Below are 24,664 nucleotides of genomic sequence, written 5' to 3'. Positions count from 1 at the left end.
TCCACAGTCACTCTGCAAATAGGTCCTCTTTTACAGTCTGATACGTATGTCCAACCTACCCGTAGGCGCAGGCAGTCCGGTATTCCCTTTGGGCAAAGCAAATCCAGTGGTTGACTGGATCTGAGCTCCGCTTGGGAACTCAGCGACGCAAACTTTTGAAGGGCAGAGAAAACTCCCTGTTAGAGTTTCCTTAGAGAAATTTGCAACCCCTGCAGATGATGGGCTCTAATCTCTGACTAATGGAAACAGAGGAGCAGTAGTAGTAACACATTCCTGTGCTGTGACAACCCCGGGGCTTTTTTTTTTCCCTCCCGTCCTTGAAGCCTCCCACCATCACCAGCCCGGCCATCTGCAGTGCTGGCAGCAACAGCGACAAAGCGGCGCGTGCCGTAGATAACGAACGTGGGTGGTTGCTCCGCTGCTTGGCCCTGCTTTGAGCAAACAGATGCAGCTCGCTTGGATGGTGCCAGCACCAGAGGAATGTCTGGGAAACCTTCAGGGGGAAATCTCATCCCGGAGAGGTTCTGCAGCGTGACTGCGCTGTCTTTGGGTGACAAATACGTGGAGTTTTGTTAACATGCTGGATGAAGTTGTATTTTCAAGGTTTACCCCATTTCTACGGCACCTGTTGGCCGTTGGAGTTGCAGTACCAGTCACGCTACAAAAATAATGGCTTGCACTTGACAGTGAAATATAAGCAAACAGCAGCATCCATGAACTCCTTGATGGTGTTTGTGCATAGGGAGATGTAGCCTCATGCATCAAACGTCTCGTGGCAATGGCTTCCCCATCCTTGAAAAGGAAAAGTTGGAGGGAGTGGGTATTGTTATTGTGAACCTCTTGTCTTAGCTGAAGGCGAGCAGATGAGACTTGCTGTGCTGGGTCAAGTGGTGGACTCCGTGTTTCTCTATAGGCGTAGGTTTAGCTGGTCCGTTGAGAATGCAGAGTTTGGGATGGAGGGGCTCTCAAACCGGGGTGTGATTTTGCTCCCCGAAGGGGGGCTGCAGCTGGGGCTCTGCTGCCGAAACGTGCCTTCCCACCAAACAGATGGGATCTGTGGGACTGCTCAGGCAGCCCTAGGCTGGACACATTTGCTGGTGGCTCTCCCCCTCCCTTGCTCTCCTGCCTGCCCTTTGTTGGGGGGCCAAGGTGGCTGAGAAAGTTTCTTTGCACTTATTGCCCAGGAAAAGCGACCTTCAGGCAGAGTAGTTCTTGGGGAAAAAAGCTTCCCCAACCGTGACAGATTTGACTGTAAATCTCCGGTATTAATGCCCAGGTTCCCAAGGTCTGTCATCCTGCGTGCCGGTGAGGCACGTGAGTTGCTCAAAAACAACGTCCCGACTCATCTGTCATCTTGGAGGCATGTCAAAAAGCTGATGCTGCGAGCAGGGAGGTTGAAGGAAACCTGTGAGGATGCTTGAGTTGGGGTACACAGGAGAACATCCTCTGCTGGAAGCACACACAGACATCCCGCAGCAGTTCTGAGCCTCATAGCTGCCCAGGGCAGGGGGGATTTCATCCACTGCATCGTCCTCTACTCTTCTGGGTACTTGGTCTCTCCGTCTCTCCATGGATTTTCCTTGGCTGTGCACCCCCAAACCAGACTTGCCCTTGCAAGGTTCGAGGCCGTGTTCACGGTGAGCGATGCCGGCATCCAGCCAGCAGCAGCAGGACAACTCTGTTGCAACAAACTGCTGACATGATTTGGTTTGGTTTTTTGTGACTGTCTTCATGAATAATTCTGAAAGATTGTCTCTTTTTTCTTTTTTCCCTTATGGAAATAGTCAGACTGGTTTTAAAATAAATTCAGTGTTGAGAACCTCTTATTGGTACAGGTATTAAGTTTGTTATGAATTTCTTGCACTTTGGGTCTGAGGAAAATCCTTGGCTTATTCCTTTCTCATTCATTTCTGGTTAATCAGGCTTATTAGCACTCTTTAATAATGGCAGCTATAATCTCAGCCCAAATTTGAGGAAATTTTGGGAGCTACCTAGGCCAGAGTGCTCTCTGCATGCTCTCAAGGACAAAGGCTAGAGTAAAGGACAACCAAAAGAGAGGGAGAAGAACAATGGCTGTTCTTTAGTGGGAAGGAGGAAGAGAGGTGCATTTCTTCCTGATGGTAGGAACATGCTCACCAGCCCTAACAAAGTGCTGTGTGTGCCAATGTCATGGTTGGTTCGGTGGAGATGAGGATAGTTTGGGTCGGTCTTTGAAATTTTTTAGCTGTGTCTCATGCTGTGGGCATTGCCAGCACCTTCCAGCTACTGGGATGATGTCCTCAGGGCTACAGGATCGCTCATCCTTTCAGATCTGATGCATGAGTACTCGCATCCCCGTGAGATCCTTCTGTAGAGCCAAGGGGCCGAATGAGTGGCCATGGACTCAGTCTGCAAATCATAGTTTCAGATGGGAGAGAGTAGGGTGGATTTTCTTCATCAAAGAAATGGTCAAATAACAGGAAATGTTCAGCTCCGGTGAACAGATTCTCACCGTTAAAACCCTTAGTGCTGAATTGCCCTGTCTAAGCTTCCCATGTACCCTGGGGAAGAAGGCACACCAAGTTCAAACCCTGCTCTTCCCCATGGGAATGGTGTCCTGAGAAGGTATCACTTCCAGACCGGGTTCTCAGCCCCCCTGGCACGTGTTTGTGGTGCAGTGCTGTTCAGCGCGGTGCTGTGCAAACCTCTTTGAGAGAAGGAAGCCAAATTTTCTAGTGGGACCTGATAGCATCGGCATGGATTACCGAGAGGGCACTTGAGAAGCACAGGAGGCTCCTGAGATGTTGTGAAGGGACTGGTTTTACATGCGAGTTAGAGGCTGGTGCTGTCAAAGGGACTGGAAAAATACTCTATGTACTTGTTGTAGGCAGCTGTTGGGGCAGAAGTGGCTGGGACTTGTCTCTGATGTGTACTTGCGTTGGCAAGTAGATGCTGAATTTGGTGGTCAATACCCATTTCTCCCTCAATCAGGGCGTTAGGGGAAAGAAAAGCTTTCAAAGTCTTTATTTTGAGCAATTGAGAGAAAAAGCCTAAAACCATGACTTATCAGATCACTTTTCTCTTCATAGATTTCCACTTTTAGAACAGCCTGTGAAACCTCGGTGATTGCTTTCTTTTTGCCTTCAAACAACTCGGCAGCTGGGATTTAACATGGAGTTTCGTTTTCAGTTTGGATTTTAAAATGTTGTTGGTTTTTTTACTTATGACTAAGAGAGTGGTGGGTTTTTTTTGACTGTGGGCTCCTCTGGACACCAGGCAAGGGATTTGTAGGCTCATAGACTCAGCCACCCCTTGCAGGTCTGACCCACCTTGTAGAAAGAGCTGTATGCAGCCGGACTGTTGCAGGTCACCTTGGCCATGGGGAACATCCCAGGCTGACACGTCCCTCAGGCTCGGGATCCCACTGGGGTGACCAACACAATGTTTTGAGTGGAACTCTGGAGAAGTCTGCTGTTGAACATGGTAGTGGAATAAAGGACCAGGAACACGAGGTCTTCTACTTGGTATCTTCAAATTGGGTCATCTGGCTGGTTTTCTGCCTGTCCCTGAAGTGAACGTAACCCTATAGAGAAACATCAGCTCGTAAAAGTTAAGTGGTCGATGAAAACTGAGCCCTGCTGACATCCCCGGGAGAGGGTCCCGCCTGCTGCTGTTCATCTGCCTCACCCCATGGAGCTTTAAGTCTGCAACATGAGGGTTTTGCAAGCATCGCCGCTTTCCTCTGTGACATTTGCTTCTCTGTCATCTTAATGTGGTGACTAAGATCACGGAAAAACCTGCTTTGCTTGTCCTAAACACAAGAATTGCCTTGTTCTTAAACTTACCTGGGATGTTGTGTTGCACCTCACCCTCTGCCAAAACTCAGCAATCCCTGGAGCAAAGCTCGGGAGTAGCAAGGGAGACAACTGCCTTGGAGCAGCCTTGTGTAGACGACTAAAACTGTTCTTGTAGGAGGATTTGTGATTTCAGACGTGTCAAGTGTCCCGTATAGGCTACAATTTGTGGTACACAGGTGAGGAGGAGCCTGGGCTTGTTGCACGCCCGAGGGATTACATCAGTCTTGGAAATAGCCCTTCGCTGCTTCCTTTCTCACCCCATTTTCTCTTGCTGGTGTGATGAAGTTCCCTCGAGTTTTGAGACAAAAGGCACCTGGGCAGATAGGATCCTGAATAAGGAGCCCCGTGGGTGCTTGCGAGGTGTCGTGGAAGCTAATGAGAGATGTTTTCGCTGGTGTTCCGCATAAAGTCAATGAATTCCGGTATTCAGCTCTGTTCTTGTTCTCTGTGTGACAACTGCTCAAGTCGTTTTGTGGTTTTTTGAGGAAATTCAGGCAGGCTGAGTGCTGTGCGTTTGTGTGAGGGTATGTTTTTGTGCAGGTGCTTCCGCAGACCCTTGGAAAGCTCTTTCTGGAGGTACATTGCACTCCATCAAGAGGCAAAGGCATTCCCACCTGACCACAGTGACCGTTTATACGGTGAGAACAGCCAGTTGCCAACGCGCAGAGCAACAGTTGTAGGAGCATTTAGCAAGAAATCTCGTGTCTGAAATATGTTTTTAATAAACTATTCACCGAATATATTCAAATAACAAATAAATTCCTGCAAACCCGACTCTATTTGCAGACGACTCACAAATGAGAAAGGCTAAATTAATTGAATGCTTTAGTCACTAGGGATAATGATCCAGCTGTAACAGAGATCTCCAGATGTTTGTTTGCAGAAGAGTACGCTTTCATAAGAAAAGAAAAAAACACTCGTGGGTATATTAACTCAGAAACAAGTTTAAAGCTGTGTGCTTGTGCGCTCTGCCTCGCACTCCCACCAGCGACTGCGGAGCTCTGTTCCAAGGTTTCCTCTTGCAGTAAACAGTCTCTTTATTTCTCAGTCATTGTCCTCCTGGCCACGTTTAGACATCTGTGACGTGCAAAGTGAGGTAATGGCCCTGTGAAAGCCTCCCAGGCTTCAACAAATATCACCCGCGCCGTGCTCCGGGGTGTACCACGTGTTGCAAGTACAGCTGGACCACTGCTGCTTCCAGTTTAGGCTGTTGCAGCTTGACTTTTCCCATTTATTTTGGGTGGGTTTGCTGCGCAGGACCGTAGATTGGGAGAATAAGAAGCTGTGTGTTGTGTTATGGCTGCCAGGAGCTTGCAGGGACGAGCAGCAGAAGAGTTTTGGTGGTTGGAAAGGAGGAACGCTCTCGGTTTAGTTTCATCTGATGACTGGAGCTCTGCCCAACTTCTACTGAAGGAGCTTGGCTTTATCAGTGAGTTAGAGTCGTCAGTCCAGTTTGCTCCATCCATTTCCCTTGGTCTTATTTTGTTCCTGTTGTTGAACGGCCCAAGCTGGTTTTGAAGCCCCGTAGCTGAAGTGCCCCATTACTCACAGGCGAGAGGACAATAGAACGTGGGGCTGCTCTTAAATGTCTCTCCACGTCGGCGTCATTAATAACCGTAATGCTGGCATCACTTGCTCCTAAATAGCCTCATTTATCAACAAGCAATTTACTGCGGCGCGGTGGCGGGGAGGCAGATAAGCTCGTGCCTCAGATACCCAGGCACCACCTGCCAAGTCTCTCCCCACCTTCTCTTTGGCATTTGAGAAGGAGGGAGGAATGGTGGGAAATGCTCCATCTGAGATGTGGCAGTCGTTTCCAGCCCCAAGGAGTTGGGTTGTGCTTGGAGTAAAGCAGCTTCGAGGTCCAGGACCGACGGGCAAAGGGGCTGATGTGTTCCATGTGTTGTATTTCCCCAGGCTGTCACCTTTGTGGAGAGTCTTCCAAGCATCTGGTTGTTACCCTTGGTTCTTTTAAGGGTTTTGTTTACTTTTCAGGGTGATGAGGGGAGCAGGAAATGTAACCTTTCCAAAACTGGCCTCCTTGGCTTCAAATTTCTGGCTCGTTTGTATGATTCTTGCTTTTACTGCAGCTGTATCTCGGAGATCAGAGGTGCTAACTCAACTCCAGAGAGATAAATCAAGAAGGGATTTCACTGCATCTTCATTATAACCAGGCAGAATCCATCACCCAGCACATGTTTTGAAACCTCAGAGAATTACGGTGACGGTCCAAGGCCAATTTGCTCACGGATCTGAAGTCTGCAGACAAAAATCTGACCGCTGGTACCGCTCCCTTCTGGCTTCGGAAGTCAGCGGGACTTTGACGCACGTACTGAAGCACGCTCGTGCTGGAGCAAAGCACCCCGTGATATTTGGGCTGAGGACGGCTATATTTACTTGTTCCCCTGAACCATTCAGCGAGCGGAGCAGCTGGGCCGTAGGCAAGCTGTAGCACTAAAGGTTTTGTATTTCCTGCGAGACTGAGAGCCTCGGGGATGTTTCATCTTTTGTGAGGCGCAGATGAGATTTCAAACAAGACGTGAATGAATCCCCGCTCGAACTTCACTTGTGCAAGTGAAATGTGCTGACGGGTTCTTTTTTTTTTTTTTTTTCCCCATTCATATTGATCAGCTCCTCAGCTTGACAGGGTTGCTGGTGGAGGGAGAAGCACTATTTCAGAGGTGGCATTTTCCACTCTGGCTCATCCCAGTTACCGGAGAACAGCTGGCGTCTTACCGATGCGCCATTAAAGGAGCGGTTCTGTACTGATGCTCGTGTGGCTTCTCCGTTGGCATAGTTGGCGTCGTCACCTTGCTGTCCTGGGGATGTCTTTCATCCTGCGGGTGTTTTGCCATCCTGTTCAATGCCAGAATGGTCCTGGGACATGGTCCTGGTCTGTAGGCATTGCAATCTAATGAGCTTTATCTCTGACCTCATATTAATTGCAGAACAGCTTCTCTTTTCTAATTAACACAGAGCTATGTTACCTTGTCGGGGTAAGATGCAAACTACTGCATGGTTCATCTTACTCATAAATCATTTATTTACACCAAGTAGCAAAGCACCTCATTAACTCAACTTCTGGGGTCCCACTTTTCTTCTGTTTGCCCTGGCATATTTCTAGAAAGCTTGATGTGGCCAAAGAGAAGCAATTGAGGATGCTGGGTCAGCTGCATCTTCCAGTCTCCTCTGCTCTCCTGCTTTCTGCACCGAGTGGGAAATCGAAGTGGGCATGTGTCCTCGTTTTTTCCAAGTTGATGTCACTCCCATCTGAGCCATCTCAGTGGAGCTCCTGTTAGTTCCTTGCATCCACTAAGTAGAAAGTAATCCCTGGAGCTAGGATTGGGTTTCAGTGCTCACTCCTGTCCCAGCCTGCGGAGCTGGTCGGTGCTCTGTGGGCATATGGTAACGCTCAGTCTTCCACCTGCTCAGGGTCTCCCTCTCTGGGAGGGATGGCAACACCTTGTATGCCTTGGTGCCACGTTTTGGCTCAATTGCCCCCTAGGCAAGCATTGTCTAATCTTTCCTATGAGAGCATGTGGCTTGCTTCAGCTGGTTACCCAGTCTTTATGCCCAACTGGCAGACACCTCTGAAAACGTGGGTGCTCAGCATCCCTACTGCTACTCAGTTTTAGCTGGCAAGACACCTCTCAGTAGTCAAAAAAGGCAGGCCATGACAGGTCACCTACCGAAATGTTTTCTTCTGACCTGTGATGCTCTTTGCACGGTGCCACGGTTTCTCTGGCAGGAGCAGAGTCTCTCATTATCTCATTTCTTGCCAGCTGGCAGTCAAAATGCAAGCTTGCCTGGCTTTCTTTAGAAAAATAGTCCTCTGCTCCTTGGCTCCCCAAACAGGGCTGACCCCAGCACCGTGGGGCTGATGATTTAGTCTCTGCGCTTGTTAGTACAACTCGTTTGGTCAGTTGGCGTAATCTCTTGTTTCTGGAAGCACAGTGACTCCACATGAACATCAGTCACTACAGAAAGCCCCCAGCCATGTGGTTCTGACATGAAGATCCATGTTAATTTAGAGTTCATGCCGAGGAACAGCTTGGAGCGATTCCTTTGGAGGAGTTTTCCCAGAACCTTATCTCTGCATGTAGTCTATAGAACTCTTGGGAGGAAGGTTTCCTCTCCATGTCCATGAGGACCCTTAGCTGCCCCAAGAGAGGTGGGATATTCTGCTCCCTGCCTGGGCAGGTTCATGTTGATGGGACAGCTGGCACCCACGTCTTCTACAGAAAAAGAGTTGCGACCCTAAAGAGGGACACTCGGCTTTCCTTAATTCAGCTATTATTTTCATGAAACTTGTCGGAATGCTGTGGGTTTTTGTGGTGCAGATCCTTCTCCTGTGTTGGGCTGTAACTTCCCAGGGAGGCTTCTGAGTTGTTGGGGAGAGGATGGTCATGGTCATTGCTGGGAGTACCTGCTGTGAAGGTTCTCACACAGCCTCTGGTGGGGGAGTCAATGAATCAACTGGGCATCCCACCTACTGGTATGTCCATTTTTCAGAGAAGGTCTTCTGAAAGCTGCCTATCAAGGTAGGTGATAGGCAACTCAAAAAGTTGCCTTCAGAAATGGCATTTGGGGAAGAGAGTTAAATATCTCACCAGTGACCAGGTGTCCTGAGTCCTCTCTGGTGGCCTCCACCTCTGTCTTGGAGCTTCCCTGGTGCCCAGGCACTGGTGGGAAACTAGGGTAAGGGTGAAGGTCTCACCATCCCTGGTGATCTTGTTATTCTGCGTATTACTGAGCTGCGATATTCATGCAGAGGAGAATTGGGTGACCTTTCCCTCCATGCTGGTACCTGTGACAGTTTTGTTTTACCTACGAGTGTTTAATCAGTTAAAAACCAAACTCTTTTCTTTTTGGAGGGAGGTGGGGAGGTTGGGAGAAGGCAAGAAGGAACAAAGGAAATATTCTATCTCCTTTCTGGGCTGTTTCTTATTTCAAAAATTAATTAGAAAAGGATATTCTATGGATTTAGGGTTTAAACTTTGTGTCGGAAATGTTAATCAAGACTGTATTAGCTAGATTTTCCTTGTGGAGTGAGCGAGGGGGTTGTATGGAGTGTTCGGGGTGGTTCGGAGTTGGGCACAGAGCAGTGCTCCTGGGAATGTTTGGCCTTGGAAATGTCTTTTTCAGGCCTGTTTTAAAAGCCCCCAGGTGATGTTGGGTAACATCTCAGTAGGTCTCATGAATAGTCGTTGTAGTCACACGAGAGTGGCTCCAAGGAGCAAGGCTGTGTCGAATATTTAGGGTTTTGGAAGAATCCTCTTCCCCAGCTTCCTCAACTGAGCTGTGCAGATATTGGTGCTGATCTCGGTCTCATTTCCAGTTGGCAGTGCTTGGAAACGACAGTAGTATTCCTGCCGTGCTGGAATTGGTGATGCCCTGCCTGCTTGGTACTGTCTTGCCCATGCTCCTGAGAATTGTCCTGGTCTTCAGGAAACCCCGGGCTTTGTAAGGCGTTACACTGAGTGCTTTCCTGGGCTGGTGGGACATCTCATGCATTCCTTTCTTCAGCTCCGTTTACAGCTCTCCTGGAAAATATCGAGTTGATCTCGTGTGATTTTTCCCCATTTATAACCTCACAATGCTCTCTTGGTGTTTATTCCCCTCCACTCTCCCTTTCTCATTTATTCCATAAGTTTACTAGGCACGGACTTCCCACTCCGGAAAGCCTAGATACTTTAATTTCATGATTCCCTGCTGCTCCTCTTGTTCTCTGACCCTTCTCAGACAAAGGTGCGAGTGAACCACCGGTTAATTCCCTTTTAAAATTAGTTTAAATCTAAGTGCCTCGAACGGTTGGCTCACCTGCAGACCTCGTCCTCGTGCTGCTCTCCTCGCTCGTGCTCTGCTTGGGAACGGAATTGCATCCCAGCTGGAACCGGCTCCTCTCCTTCCCCCTCCTGTTGTGAGGATGAAGAGGGAAGGAACAGATATCAATAAAAGTGAATGAGACTTCTTGACAGAGCAGCTTCTGTGAGGGAACTTTTTTCTTTTCTTTTTTTTTTTTCTGGCGCAAACAATGGATGGAGCAGAATTTGCATAAATCTCATTAGAAAAAAGTACAAGTTTCATAAATCTTGTGATAAATTAATGCGATATCATTCCGAACGTGATGTATTAATTTTAGGATGAAATGAATGGGTCTGTGATCATTGTTGGTAATTATGAGGCTCCCAGGCAGCGTGGAGAGGAAATTATTCTTAAGAGGACTTTTTAAGTGGAGGAACCCTTTTCACACCAGGAATATCTTGACAGACCCAGACTCCTCCTTTTACAAGTGTTTCTTTCCTTATTTTACTCTCCTATAGTGTGGTTCTTGTTTGTTTGTTTTTGGTTTTTTAATGCAATTGTATTTACATAACTCTTTCACAGCCTATTTCTTTCCAAACAAAAGGAAATGAAAGTCCTTTCAGCTTTTACAAGCTGTCCATGCTCTCCCTTGTCCCAGCGATGAGGGCTGGGGGTTTTGAAGTGAATCCTGACGGCAAGAATGGCTGGATCTTCTCTCCTTTCCAGGGATAAAGGACAGGCAGTGCCCTCTGAGCCCGCTGCTCTTTGCAGGGGGTTTGCCCAGGGATGAGCGTTTATTTTTTTCTTTCCCAGGCAGATCTGGAGATGCCACAGTGGTACTAAGGCATATCAGTGATTTCAGCAGCGATACACCAGCCTGGTTGGAGAGTTTTGGTTAATAAACCGCTGTCTCCAAGCCAAAGAGGTCCCAGCCCTCGCTCACTTGCTGGCACCTCCATCCACCACAGAGACATGGCACCAGCACGAAGGCCTGGGTTTTAAACTCATTTCAGAGAGTTTGCTTGATATTCCTGGTGCTGTAAGATCTGTTTGAAGGCTGATGGAGGGAAATTACTCTGTCTTAACCATGTAGATAGAGATGTTGACTTTAATTGGGAGGGTGCCCTTCTCTGCCCAGTGGCTGTATGCACGGCATCTACCGGGAGAGCCTCAGGTATTCCATTTACTTTAACAATAATGTCAAGGAAGTTCAACACACCATTGGTTTTTGTATTTTTTTATTTTCCCTCTCTCATTTCCCTTGTAAAGTGAACTGAAGTGTTGGGTGGGTGGCAAAGTAAATCCCAAAAGCCCTCTGTTATGGCTGCTCTTGGTGTGAACGCTGGGCTCCTCTTCACGTGCTGCTGTGCTCTTCCCTTTAAAGGGCTTTAAACACCCTTTCTCAACGTCCCTACAAGAGCTGGGAGAATTGAAGGCAGGTGATGCCTCTTTCTGAGGTTTACTGCTGACTGTCAGGTCTGCTTGTGGTTTCCATCCCACCACTGGCTCTCCACTTAACATAGCTAAAAGCAGCAGAGAAATTACGGGCTCTGTCTCCAGCTCTGGCTTTGAACATCTGAGGAGCGAGGAAAAACTCTCTGCTGTGCCTTTCGCTTCCCAGCTTGATAAACTCCCTCAGAAATGGTTTTAACTGCACAGATTTACTTTCCCTCTTCCCTATCACCTCCATGTTTGGATCTCCTTTCTCTCCTGTACATGATGGGTGATGGCAGTAGCACACATGGCTCCTGGACCAGCTTGCGCTGGGCTTTTCCATCCATAATTGGCAAATACCCTCTGTTTTCCTGATGGCAGAAACCCTTCTTTTCTCATTTATTTATGATGAAACCCTTTTTAAAAGGTGCTGGTGTCTCCCTGCCCTTTTCCATTTCCTCTGCAGCACAGTAATCGGAGCGAGGGCAGCCTTGGTGGTGGGCTAAGCTGATGGAAAGAGATGTAGGTAACATTGAGCTCGACTTGAATGATAAGAGCTGAAACTTCGAGTTGTTCCAGAAAGTCTCGGCTCAAGTGGTTGAGCCCTTTTTCAGAAAGAGGCCAGAGTATCCATTGAGGTTGCGTTTATGAAACGAGCTGCGAGGAAGGCTTGGAGATGGATGAGCGGCCTGCCCATGTACCTGTGGTGTGCTTTTAGATATCCCTGAGTGTATCTGAATGTTGTTGGCTTTAATTTAATTTCAGCGAGCTTGTGTGGCATGGGTTTTGCTATTCTTGTTCACCCAAGGCGTGCTCCAGCTGTGAGGAGCAAGGTCTTCCATGCAGTAGGAGTCTGCAGCATGTGGTGGTTAGCCTTTGGAAGCCCACATCTCCTGCGTGATCTATGGTCATCTGTAGCATGGACAGGGAAAACTGCTCCATGAGGCTTGGACCAACTGGGAGAAAGGCAGGAATGAAGATGGAGAGATCCTGGTGCCTGCAAGAGATTGCCTGAGCCCAAGTGTGCTTTGGTTGCTGCCCACACTTGCATCTCCCTTTTTGCATCAGGTGGGGTCTCCTGTGCAGGCTCTGTCCCCAATTTGAGGCTCATCCTCTCTGGGAAAGTGATGAAACCTCATCCCAAATGTGGGAGCAGCTCCCACTTGCTGTGGCCTCCTGCTTGAAACTGAATCTTGCTTTATTTTCCTTACTAGGGAGTCATCGTCCTTTCCTCTCCCTCATGTTGCTCTGAGATTGCTCAGCAGCACAGAAATATTGGCATTTCATCTTTCCTTTTAGAAAAAAAATATTTGGGAAAACATCATGGAAGGGCTTTTTTTTTACACCCCCTTTTATTTTTTTTTCTGAAAGGTTGAAAGAGAAAATGAATTACGGGCAAAGAAAAGGGAGCAGGTGACAAATGAGAAGAACAGGGTTTGAATTTCAAGATCAGATCCATCAAATTCCTGACACCGAGCGTGTCAGAGGCCAGCCTGCTCTGATGAACTGGGCTAATTGGAGATGCCGGTGCCGGGGCGACAGGGGCAGGAAGGCAGGACCAGCTGACAGCAGGAGCCTTGGCAGAGAAGTGGATGGGACACGATTGTCCCATCTCCTTTCCAAGGAAGGAAGAAGGGGGAGCTGAGGAAATCTGGTGGCATCTACTTCGGAGCAAAAGTGTGGCGGTGGCTTCTATGCAAGGGGACCCCTTGCTGTGGATGCTAAAATGACTTTTTTAAAATGTAAATAAGTTTGTACTGGTTTGAGAAGTCAAATAGCAACCAAGGGCTCTCTGTGCCAGCTTGTGACCTTGGTTCAGGGCCATGGGCAGTGCTCTTGGAGTAAGGGCTGTCTCCCTGCTGCTCCCCTTTTCCAGTGCCTCTGATCCATTTGCCACTGCTACTTGGAAATTTTTGGCTTTTTTTTCTGCTGCATGGTGACCGTGCCCGCAGATACGATCCAGAGCTCGGGAGGGGTGAGGAACAATGAGCCAAGGAGAAGTCAGCACTGGCTTTTAAAAAGCAGGGATTAAAATGCTTTTAATATTAAAGTGTAGCTGATGTCTGAAGTCTTGAGCCCAAAAGCCAGCGCAGGCAGCGGAGAGATTCCTATTAACTCAGCTTGGGTATGGATCAGACCTTTTAAGGGAACATCTTATTAAACAACTAATTAGAAACCTGCCCCTTCTGTCGGACCCCAGTGCCCTCCAGCCCACCCTTGTGCAGCCTGGGTCAGCATCATGCTCTGGCAGCTTCTTCATCCTCCAACTCTTTCTCTGGCCCTGGGGCTTGGCGCTTCCGAAACCCTCCAGGAGCTCTGAGATCCTCCTGGAGACTTTGCTTTTTTCTCCTTTCTCATCTGCCCCTCTTGAAAGCAAAAACCAGCTGAGAGGAACTGGGAGAGGCACGGCTCCTTTGCCTGCTTTCCTCCTTGGCAAAATGGAAGGGCAAGAAAAATATACAGGTTTAGAGCTGCAAGCAAGATGCTGAGACAGGAGTTCTGTATTGAGGGGGGAAGTACATCCCATAAAGCAGCCAAACCTAAAAAAACTTGATGAAATCCTAGCAGGAGCAAAACAAGAGCCAACAACGACGAGAAGCAGCTCCTGAGGTCAATCGAAGTTCAAGAGTCGGAGGAAGAAGAAAATCTGTGGATGTGTGAGGAAGAGAGAGAAGTAGCTGTGATTGAGAGAAAGGAGGTGAAAGGAGACAAGATAAATTGTGATTATCTGGTGGAATCAAGACGCTTAACTGCCCTGTCTGATTCCTGAGGGGAAACAAATGGAGCCTATAACTTTGCACTGCAGAAGGATAATTTGTCCCTGTTTCCGCAGCCGTGGCCGGAGCCAGGTCGGCACTGGGGTTTGGGGCAGTGCTGCTTTTTGCAGGAAATTTTATGGGGAAATTGCCCAGAGGAGTTGGGGATGCCCCATCTCTGGAAGCGTTCATGGCCAGATTGGATGAAGCTTTGAGCAGCCTAGTGTAGTGGAAGGTGTCCCTGCCCATGGCAGGGGGGTTGGAACTAGATGATCTTGAAGGTCCCTCTCAACCTGAACCACTCTATGATTCTGTGAAAAATAGGATGAAATAAATTAGTGCTAAAGGAGTCTGTGGAAGGTAGCTCACATCGACTTTTTATCTTGGAGCCCAGGAGCTGGAGGGTGGCCACAGGCCGTGCAGGAGCCCAGCGTGCTCCGCTCCTCTCTCCCTGACCTTCACCACCCAGTTCACACCACACGCCTAAACTTAGCGTTCCCCGGGGGTAAAGCTTGCAAAAAATCAGAATAACAAATGGCAAAGCAGTTGTGAAGTCTCATTTCTTATTTCAGCGATCTGTTTCTCGTTCTCTTCTATTCAATTTGTTATTTTGATCCGTGTTCTATGCGTTATTTCTTTTCCTGTAATGAACTGGGAGGTGCTCTTAAATTAGGATGGTGAGTATTCACTGACAGGCGGGTAAGGAATGGGTAAAACAGCTCTTCGTGTTTGGTGCCCCACTTGTGAGGGTTTAAGAAGATATTTTCCTGTGATTCAGGAAAACAACGTGCAGCTTACGCTTTAATGTTCCCAACTGCCCTATTCGTGTCTTAATGAAGTTTCTTGTTTGTAACAAATCAAAAGGAAAGCTGAGGTGGGTATAGGTGCTGAATGCTCCTTTCCCTCCTCTTTTACCTGCTAAATCTGCCCTTGATTTGGATGCTCCTGGACCAGATTGCCGCCGAGCCCGGCACGCTGTTTCACGGGGATCTGATCTTGCACGTCTGCAGCCTGGCAGGAGCCAGAAATGCGGGTGGGGTGAGGCACCTTGCCCAGAAATTGCTTTGTTCTCCAGGTTTATCCTGAATTTAGGAACAAAATTCACTGACAGCGGGAGGGAGCTGTGATACAGAGAGACAGAGAAGAGTTAAATGTTGGTTTGCTGGCTGATTTCTTTGTGCAAGCGGGTGTGCAGCGTACAAACCATGAATGTGACTATGATTAGAAGTGGGTGGGATGTGGTTTTCCTATTCAGCAGGATTTTTAGGATCGTTTTCCTTCCACCATGAGTTGCAATAGACCGAGACCTTTTGGGATTTGGAGTATTTTCAGTTCTGGAGGCAATTGTCGATACCCTGTTGATCTCAGGGGTTTGCATGAGATGTGCAAAGGAGGAAAGTCTGTTTCTCCCATTACATTTGGCAGAATAGAGCCTTGTCCTGGTTACTGTCGTGGGGATGGTCACAGTCTTGCCCATTTTCTGGGGCTAACAACCTTTTGCTAAGGATGGCTTCGGATGTCCTCCAAAATAAAACCAGTCTAGTAGCTTGTTTCACATCAAGGCTCTGAGGTTTGAGAAAGTGTAGGGTCACTTCGTATCTCCAGTGTTGGCTTCACGCTTGCACTCACTGAAGGGACAGGAACGTTGCAGATGAACCGGCTGATCTCAGTTGTTTGGATAAGGACTTTTGCTTTTGGGTCTTTGTCCAACGGGTCTTTGATCTTGACCTGTCACTCGCTTGCACCTGTGTTGATAGAAGGATTTTTTTTTTCTTTTTCCCCAATGGTTAATTATAGTTGCTCTTTTTAAAACCAGTGATATTCCTTCTTCTAATAGAAAGTCATCTAGGTTTGGGCACTGAGATTTTGCTGTACTTTCTTGGACTAGAGCAGTCGTCTTAAGTCTTACATTTGGTCCCCTTCATGGATGTGCTCAAGATGGCCTGAGTCATCTTGCTCTTCTTTTGCATAAACGAAGCAGTTCAAGCTTTTAAAGCCCTTGTTAAGCGTAAAGGGTTTTTGCTAGCTCTCAAACATTTGTGGTTCTTGCATCTAGTCCTGAGGGTGATGCAGCCAGCCGAGCAGCTTGCAGAATCGCAGCCTTGACAGAACCAGCTATAACAGCCCCAAAGGCACTCCTCCAAGTGCCCAAATTGCACCGTGGCTCTGCCAGCCAAGGCATGGAAAGAGCTCCTTGCATGTTTGGACCCCTGATGATCAGAAACAGAACAGCTGATTTTGGGGTGCCCTCCTCTGCACCTGTGCTCCTCCAGCCTCTTTCCAAGGGTGTTTGAAGCGAGGTGGTGAAAACAGATTTTTACCAAACAAGAAGCTCAAATTACCAAGCATTTGGCCTGGCTGCTTGGTCCTTCCTGTCATTTGCCATGCTGTCACCTGAGTTTGTACCGACAGCAATTTTATGTCGTGCTAGGATATCTCTCAACCGCGGCCGCTGGCCTTGGGACCCGCTGGGCAGCTGGGTCTTCACTTGAGTGAGCTTCGTCGGTGTCGCACGGTGCTAAATTTTTAATCAGAAAGTCACGCGGTGCTAAGTCAAATGTCTTACAAAAGTCTATTATTTCTTCGCAGTTACCTTTATCTGCCAAAATTGTAATCTCATCAAAGAATAAAATCAGGTTTGTTTGACAAGGCCTATTTTCCATAAAATCGTGTTGACTGGCATTAATTATGTTCCTATCATTTAATTCTTTATTAATGGAATCTCATATCAGCTTTTTCCATTATTTCAGCTGTGATTGATGTCAGGCCAACCCGTCGGTAATTGCCTGGGTCATTCTGCTCACTGAACTGTGCCACCATGTTTGCCCTTTGGTCTACTGAATCTTACTTTCTCTTCCCAGATGGATGAAATTTTGGCATCCATTCTCCATGACCAGATGGTTTGGGGTTGTGGGGTGCTCTTGCACTGCCAAAGACAGCTCATGCAGAGGTTGTCCCCTCCCATCCTTGGGGTCAAGCAGCCAAGGAGATCTTTTATCCTTATCTCCACCCACCAGCTGCTTCTATTTTCTTCCCTGTCCTGTTGAGGAGGGGGCTGAGAGTGTCTGGGTGGGCGACAGGCAGCCAGCCATGGTCAGCCTACCACACCAGACTTTGAGTGTGCTCAGAAATGTCATGGAGAGGCCCAAAACTATCTGAGGATGTTCTTATGGAGCTGAAATGAGGCTCCAAGGGTGGTGGCTGTCCCTTGGTTTCAGAGCAGTAGAAGTCATCCCGCTCTGGGAGCAGTGTGGAGTTCGCAGACAAGACACATAGCTCCTGTGCAGAGACTTTGGAGAGTCCAGGTTGCCTCTTGGGTGCAGTCAGGAAGACACATTTGCAACTGCACGCCCATGAGGGATGGCTGAGTAAGGCCACTGTTGGCTGGGGTACTCAGGGTGCTGCAGAAGATGGTTTCAGACATGATTTGGCAGACGGCAGTGTTGGATTTGTCTCAACATCTCTCATGTTCTCTGGGTGCATGGGCTCCACATATAACAAAAAGACCAGCGCTGGCTGCTGCTGCGGTGTTTAAAACAAACCCCAGGTCTGTGTCTGGCTCCAGATCCTACCAAATCCCTAAGCCTCGGGGCACCTGTGGGCATCACATCCGTGCTCCTGGCCTTGGGATGTTTGCTTTTAACCTGGAAGTGTTGTTATATCTGCTGGTGGTGCCCCTCAGAGGAGGAAAGCGTGAGGGAGGCTGATAAGTGCTTACCCAGAAGAGGCATGGGTTCCTCCACTATCTCTAGGGCCTGAGATGGCCATGCTTCTGCTGAGCAAACACAGTTTTCTCTTTTGATAAGGGTGAGGGAGGAGAGGAACTGTAGTACAATTTATCTGTAAATAAAGAGAGAACAGTAGGACCACGCACAGCTTGACTCCCGTTGCTGCTGTATGAATGTTTGAGGCATTGTAGCACGGTGGGAAAAATAATTTGGGGATAGCTTAAGGGAGGAAGGCAGAACAGAATATTTTCAGGATTTTTTCCCCTCTGTCCTGTTTCACTCATGATTTCTTTCCTCTCCATCTCTCCCAGGCTCTTCAGTGACTCAGCTGCTGGCCCGGGACCTGGACAACGACCCGCTGGTCTTCGGCGTGGTGGGAGAGGAGGCCAGCCGGTTCTTCGCAGTGGAGAGCGTGACTGGTGTTGTCTGGCTCAGGCAGCCCTTGGACAGAGAGGTAATGCCACTTTCTGCTGAGGGGAGGGGGAAAAACATCTCCGCTCCCATCGGTGGTGGTTCTTCATCTTCTGTGGCAGCTGAGATGCAGTGTGGGATGAGTTGTTGCTCCTCAACAGGATCGAGAATCCAGGTTCTGATATAGATGCTGATGGGGATGTCCCTCACCACACTGGCACTGTCCCCAGCTCAGTGGGCACTGGCAGTCCTGCTCGCTCGGAGCCAGCCAGATGTGGGGATAGGGGGAGTGGGGCAGTGGGTGCTGCCCAGGCTCGGGGAGGGCAAACTCAATTTCACAGAGTTAAGAGCGAGGCTCTGGAAAAAATAAAGTGGGTTTTTTTCCTTCACCCCTCTCCCATCCTCCTCCTACTCCCCATGCCAACAGCTGCTGGCATGAGTCATAAATCTTCCCTTATTCAAATGCCTCCTGCTTCCCAATACTTACCCTAACAGCCTTAAGCCAAGGAGGGTGATCAATAGATTTTAGGTGTCTTTTGATGGAGGGTGGGAAGAGAATTTGCTGAACAGAGCTTGTGTGCATGGCTGGGCTGAACCAGGAGAGGAGCCTGCACCCATCAACCTATCCCAGGGGCTCAAAGTCAATGATAAGACCTAGTGGTGTGGTTGGACACACTGGAGGGAAGGGGTGCCATCCAGAAGGAACTTGACAGGCTGGAGAGGTGTGCCCGTGTGAACCTCATGAAGTTCAACAAGGCCAAGTGCAAGGTCCTGCACATCGGTTGGGGCAATCCCAAGCACAAGCATAGGCTGGGTGGAGAATGGATTGAGAGCAGCCCTGAGGAGAAGGACTTGGGGGTGCTGGTTGGTGAAAAGCTCAACATGAGCTGGCAACGTGCACTGGCAGCCCAGAAAGCCAACCGTATCCTGGGCTGCATCCAAAGCAGTGTGGCAGAGAAAGCTCCAGAAAGACCTTCTAGCAGCCTTCCAGTACCTAAAGGGGCTACAAGAAAGCTGGAGAGGGGCTTTTGACAAGGGTGTGTAGTGATAGAACAAGGGGCAATGGCTTTAGACTGAAAGAGGGGAGATTTTGGTTAGATCCAAGGAAGAAATTCTTCCCTCTGAGGGTGGTGAGGCACTGGACCAGGTTGCCCAGAGAAGCTGTGGCTGCCCCATCCCTGGAGGCGTTCAAGGCCAGGTTGGATGAGGCTTTGAGCAACCTGGTGTAGTGGAAGGTGTCCCTGCCCATGGCAGGGGGGTTGGTACTAGTTGTTCTTGAAGGTCCCTTCTAACACAAACCATTCTGCGATTCTATTCTGTAACATGGAAGAGGGTGAAGACAGACACATGCGTAGCTTGGTACGGATAAAGGAAAGATGTAAATAACAATTTATGGTGGAGGAAGCAGGATGGTGTGGGAGGGAAGGGATGGAGGTGAACAGCACGCTGGGAGCAGAGAGTGCTGGCCTGGATGCATGGGATCAAAAAGTCAGGGGAGAAAAAGCCATACAAGAAAAGTGACGGGGAAGGGAAAGCAAGAGATCGATTCTTGTACAATGGAGGAGAAAGAGAGAGACTTGAAAAGGAAGAGGGAGTCATAGCGAGGTAAATGATGCAGGGAAAGGGAAAATAGAGGGGGGGAATAGAAGGAGCGAAAGTAGAGAGGCAAAACAATTTTAAAAAGATTTTTCACTCCCACGAAGGTTAGAAGGAAAACAGGTTTTAAAAATAAGCAAATAAAAAAAAAAAAAAGACAAACCCTGGGTCTAAAAAAAGTATGTGCTAAAATGAAGGCTGGAGACAGAAATTAGCATCTGGCAGCTTTCTCTGATTGTTTTATCGAGTTTTTAAAATTTAAATGCTCAACAGGTGGTTTCTTCTCTGCTATTTTTTCTTCCTTCCCTCCTGCTTTGTCCCTCGCGGTGGCACCGATGGGTGGGGGGGAACAGGGCTGAAAGCAGCTGGCGCAGTGGGGTGGGCTGTCACGAGAAGCAGGGGCTTTCCTCTCCATCCGTGTTTCGGCTCTTCCTTCTGCCTGCAAGCAGTGCCCCGAGGTGGGAGGTCAGAAATTCCCCAGCTGTTTGGATGGGGGGATGGATGTTGGGGGACAGGAGGTGTGCATGCTCTGTTCCTCAAAACCCTTCTCCAAGAGGAGCTCCTGCTCTGGGCACCGGTGGCTGCTGCCTGTCCCTGAGCTGATCTTATTAGGGATGAATCAAACAGATCTGCAGCACAGTGACCTGTTTCAAGTTTGCTTCTCAGCCTTTCGTTGCGCAACGCTTTGGGAACATCAGGTTGCTGTGCTCGAGCAGCTCGGGCAGGGCAGGGATGCTGGAGGAGGAAAAGATTGTGGATCCCCATCCCTGGAAGCGTTCTAGGCCAGGTTGGATGAGGCTTTGAGCAACCTGGTCTAGTGGAAGGTGTCCCTGCCCATGGCAGAGTGCTCACCAACAGGGAGGGACTGGTGGGCGATGTGAAACTTAAGGATAGCCTTGGCTGCAGTGACCACGACACAGTGGAGTTCAAGATCCATGGGGCAGCAAGGAAACCATTCAGCAAGCTCTGTACCCTAGACTTCAAGAAGGCGGACTTCAGCCTCTTGAAGCACCTGATGGGCAAAGTGCCGTGGGAGGTGGCCCTGGAGGGACAAGGGGCCCAGGAAAGTTGGTCCACATTCAAGGAGCACCTTCTCCAAGCTCAGCAGAGGTGCATCCCGACGAAGAACAAGTCGGGCAAAAAGACCAGGAGGCCGGCGTGGATGAGCAAGGAGCTCCTGGACCAACTGAAAATGAAGAGGTTAGCCTACAGAGGGTGGAAGCGGAGACAGATAGCCTGGGAGGAATACAGAGAAGCTGTAAGAGTGACCAGGGATCAAGTGAGGAAGGCTAAAGCCCTGAAGGAATTGAATTTGGCAAGGGATATAAAAAGCAACAAGAAATGCTTCTATAGGTATGTAGGGGACAAAAGGAAGTCCAAAGAGAATGTAGGCCCCCTCCGGAAGGATACTGGTGCTCTGGTTACCCGGGACATAGAGAAGGCTGAGGTACTCAATGAATTTTTTGCCTCAGTCTTCAATGGTAAAGCCTCTTGTCTAACCACCCAAGCTGTGGAAAGAACTAGCAGGGACTGTGAGGATGAACCACCGCCCACTGTACTTGAAGACCAGGTTCGAGAACATCTGAGGAACTTGAGGGTGCACAAGTCCATGGGACCTGATGAGATCCATCCGCGGGTCCTGAAGGAACTGGCGGATGAAGTTGCCAAGCCACTGGCTATTGTATTCGAGAAGTCGTGGCGGTCTGGCGAGGACCCCGATGACTGGAAGAGAGGGAACATAACCCCCATTTTTAAAAAGGGGAACAAGGAGGACCCGGGCAACTACAGACCGGTCAGCCTCACCTCTGTGCCTGGCAAGGTCATGGAGCAGATTCTCCTGGGAACCATGCTAAGGCACATGGAGAGCAAGGAGGTGGTGGGTGACAGCCAACATGGCTTCACCAAAGGCAGATCGTGCCTGACCAACTTGGTGGCCTTTTACGATGGGGTGACAGCATCGGTGGACAAGGGTCGACCAATGGATGTCATCTACCTGGACTTGTGCAAAGCTTTTGACACTGTCCCGCACGACATTCTTCTCTCTAAATTAGAGAGTCATGGGTTTGATGGATGGACCACTCGGTGGATAAGGAATTGGCTCAATGGCCGCACTCAGAGAGTAGTGGTCAACGGCTCAATGTCCAAGTGGAGACCGGTCACGAGTGGCGTCCCTCAGGGGTCCGTGTTGGGCCCGGCCCTCTTCAACATCTTTGTCGGTGACGTGGACAGTGGCATGGAGTGCACCCTCAGCAAGTTCGCCGATGACACCAAGCTGTGTGGTGCCATCGACACGCTGGAAGGGAGGGATGCCATCCAGAGGGACCTTGACAGGCTGGAGAGGTGGGCCCGTACCAACCTCATGAAGTTTAACCAGGCCAAATGCAAGGTCCTACATCTGGGTCGTGGCAATCCCAGGCATAAATACAGACTGGGTGGTGATTGGATCGAGAGCAGCCCTGAGGAGAAGGACTTGGGAGTACTGGTGGACGAGAAGCTCGATATGAGCCGGCAATGTGCTCTTGCGGCCCAGAAGGCCAACCGCGTCCTGGGCTGCATCAAGAGGAGCGTGGCCAGCAGGTCGAGGGAGGTGATTCTCCCCCTCTACTCTGCCCTCGTGAGACCTCACTTGGAGTACTGCGTCCAGTTCTGGAGTCCCCAACATAAGAAGGACATGGACCAGTTGGAGAGGGTCCAGAGGAGGGCCACGAAGATGATAAGAGGGCTGGAGCACCTTTCCTATGAGGACAGGCTGAAAGAGTTGGGGCTGTTCAGCCTGGAGAAGAGGAGGCTCCGGGGTGACCTTATAGCGGTCTTCCAGTACCTCAAGGGGGCCTACAGGAAAGATGGGGAGAGGCTGTTCAGGAGGGCCAGTTATGACAGGACAAGGGGTAATGGTTTTAAAATAGAGGGAGGTAGGTTCAGGTTGGATATTAGGAAAAAATTTTTTACTATGAGAGTGGTAGAACACTGGAACAGGTTGCCCAGAGAGGTGGTGGATGCTCCATCCCTGGAGACGTTCAAGGCCAGGTTGGACAAGGCCCTGAGCAACCTGATCTAGTTGGAGATATCCCTGTTCCTTGCAGGGGGGTTGGACTAGATGACCTTTGAAGGTCCCTTCCAGCCCTAACCATTCTATGATTCTATGATTCTATGATCTCTTCCAACCCAAACCATTCTATGGTTGCTGGGACTGGGGCAACCAAAGCAGCAGACAGAGCCTGGATATCAGATAGGCCTGGTGGTCCAAGTCCTGCTCTCCATTCCTGTGCAATTCCTTGGTAAAACATGAGCAAAATGATTACTGGTGGAAAAGAAAGGTCAGGAAGAGAAGGTCTGACTCCGCTAGTGGTATCCTCCGTCCTGACACCAAAATAATCCCCTCTTCCCTGCTTGTCTCTCACCCCAGTGACTTTGATATGTTGCCATTTCAGACCAGGCTGTTAATTTAGTTAAAGCAATGAGGGGCACAGAGGGCTGCATAGGCAGTTTTTGGAGTGGGCTTATGGGATTTCAGCCAGTTACTACAGATTCTGGCCTTATCCCAGTGTTCCCAGCTACGTGGTATCTCAAGAACTGCCGCGGGGCAGGCAGCATTGGGAAGCCACAAGGTTTAGATGTCCTCAGTCAGACCGTGTTGTATCGTCATCTCGAACAAAAGTTAATTACATGGCCTTTTCTTTGGGCTTTCTTCTCTTTTTGCATTGTCCTTGTATCTTGCACTTGGTGAGGGTGCTTGGTCCCAGTAGATCGGGGGTGGAAAACTGCTTTTTGGGAGTGGGAAACTGGTTTTCATGGGTGGAAAACTTTTTTTTTCTCCTCGGGCTTGTTCCCTCCTGCCTGTGATGTCAACGCGTGCGAAGAGAGCTGGGCTTGCTGGCACGTCGCAGCTTAAACGGTGGCCTTTGCTCATCTCCTTTAACCTCGTCCCATTAAAGTCGGGGAATTGGTTCCATAGTCCCGGTGTCCTCCAGACCAGGGGCAGAGCAGCTCTTGGCTCCTGTGGAATAACGTGGGAGCCCCGTTGGCATCGATAATTCTCAGCGTTTTCTACTTGTCGTAGGTAATTCGCACTCAAGCGCCACTTCTCTTCTGGAAGGTCCTGAAAGTGTTTTGCATGTAATAATATTGGCTAAAAGTCCCAAGCCTGCCATCTGCAGATAAACACTACGGGATCTTTAATTATACGTTTTTCTTCTCCTTCCCTTTCAGACTAAGTCAGAATTCACGGTTGAATTTTCCGTCAGTGACAGCCAAGGGGTAAGTGTGACTTCTCATTTCATGGTCCGCGGCACGGGCGGAGGGGAGCGGGGAGGATGAGTGAGGGTTGCTGAGGGGCCTTCTGCATCATGCCGGGGGGAGATGCGGGGAGCGGGACCACCCCTGGCCATCACTTGCCAAAAGCCCGCGATGGAAAAAGCAAGCCAGGAGCTTACTTCAGGTTTTAAACCTGTGCATAAAGCTGACACCCACTCCCCATCCTTATCCTTGTGGCCTCAGGTGATCAAAGGGACAGTCAACATCCAAGTCGGAGATGTGAACGACAACGCCCCGCGGTTCCACAACCAGCCCTACAGCGTCCGCATCCCAGAGGTAGGGATTGCTGCAGCCCGGCTTCTGGCTCTTCGCTCACTGCCTGAGGGCCACCGAAGTACAGGGCTGTCCTCCTGCCCTGGACCCTCACTGTGGTCAGGGGGCAGGATTAAACCTCTGGGAGTTATTGTTGCCTGAAAAATGGGCAGAAGCAAAGTGATGGCATTATGGGTGGTGGGGGAAGAGGAGGTTTGGAGCCCAGAGCCTTTGCGGTCTTGGTGACATCTTTCCCATGGCAAACCTAAAGTTTGAAAATAGCTGTAAAGGGGAATCTGTTTCTTTTCTCTTTTCCTTCGAGCTGCGGATGATGTGCAGCTCTTGTCACAGAGCTGGCCTGAGGCAGGACTAAATATTTCTCCAAACGCCTGATTTCTGGCAGAGTCTTGTCTGAAGGCTTCTGCCCCTATCAGTGGTTTGCTTTAACACCTGTGTAGCAGGACTTGTCCCATGATGTTCTAGGAATAAAGTAGGTAGGAAGGGACCACAGCAGATCATCTGGCTCAAGCTC

The 24,664-nt window shown here is 49.3% G+C and overlaps 1 protein-coding gene across 1 annotated transcript in view; it reads left to right on the top strand.

Annotated features, from left to right (window-relative positions):
- Positions 1-24,664, top strand: part of CDH23 (cadherin related 23) — a 194,239-nt gene that overhangs the window by 14,403 nt on the left and 155,172 nt on the right. The window contains exons 4-6 of the mRNA XM_086616195.1: positions 17,871-18,013; positions 23,776-23,823; positions 24,064-24,156. Of these exons, the coding sequence (XP_086472321.1) occupies positions 17,871-18,013; positions 23,776-23,823; positions 24,064-24,156 (284 nt within the window). The remainder of the gene's footprint in view (positions 1-17,870; positions 18,014-23,775; positions 23,824-24,063; positions 24,157-24,664) is intronic.

Source organism: Tauraco erythrolophus, chromosome 9 (assembly GCF_009769465.1).
Source record: "Tauraco erythrolophus isolate bTauEry1 chromosome 9, bTauEry1.pri, whole genome shotgun sequence".
In the NCBI taxonomy this organism is placed as follows: Eukaryota; Metazoa; Chordata; class Aves; order Musophagiformes; family Musophagidae; genus Tauraco; species Tauraco erythrolophus.
The sequence above is the reverse complement of the archived record's forward strand: the minus strand, read 5'-3'. Positions and strand labels throughout refer to the sequence as shown.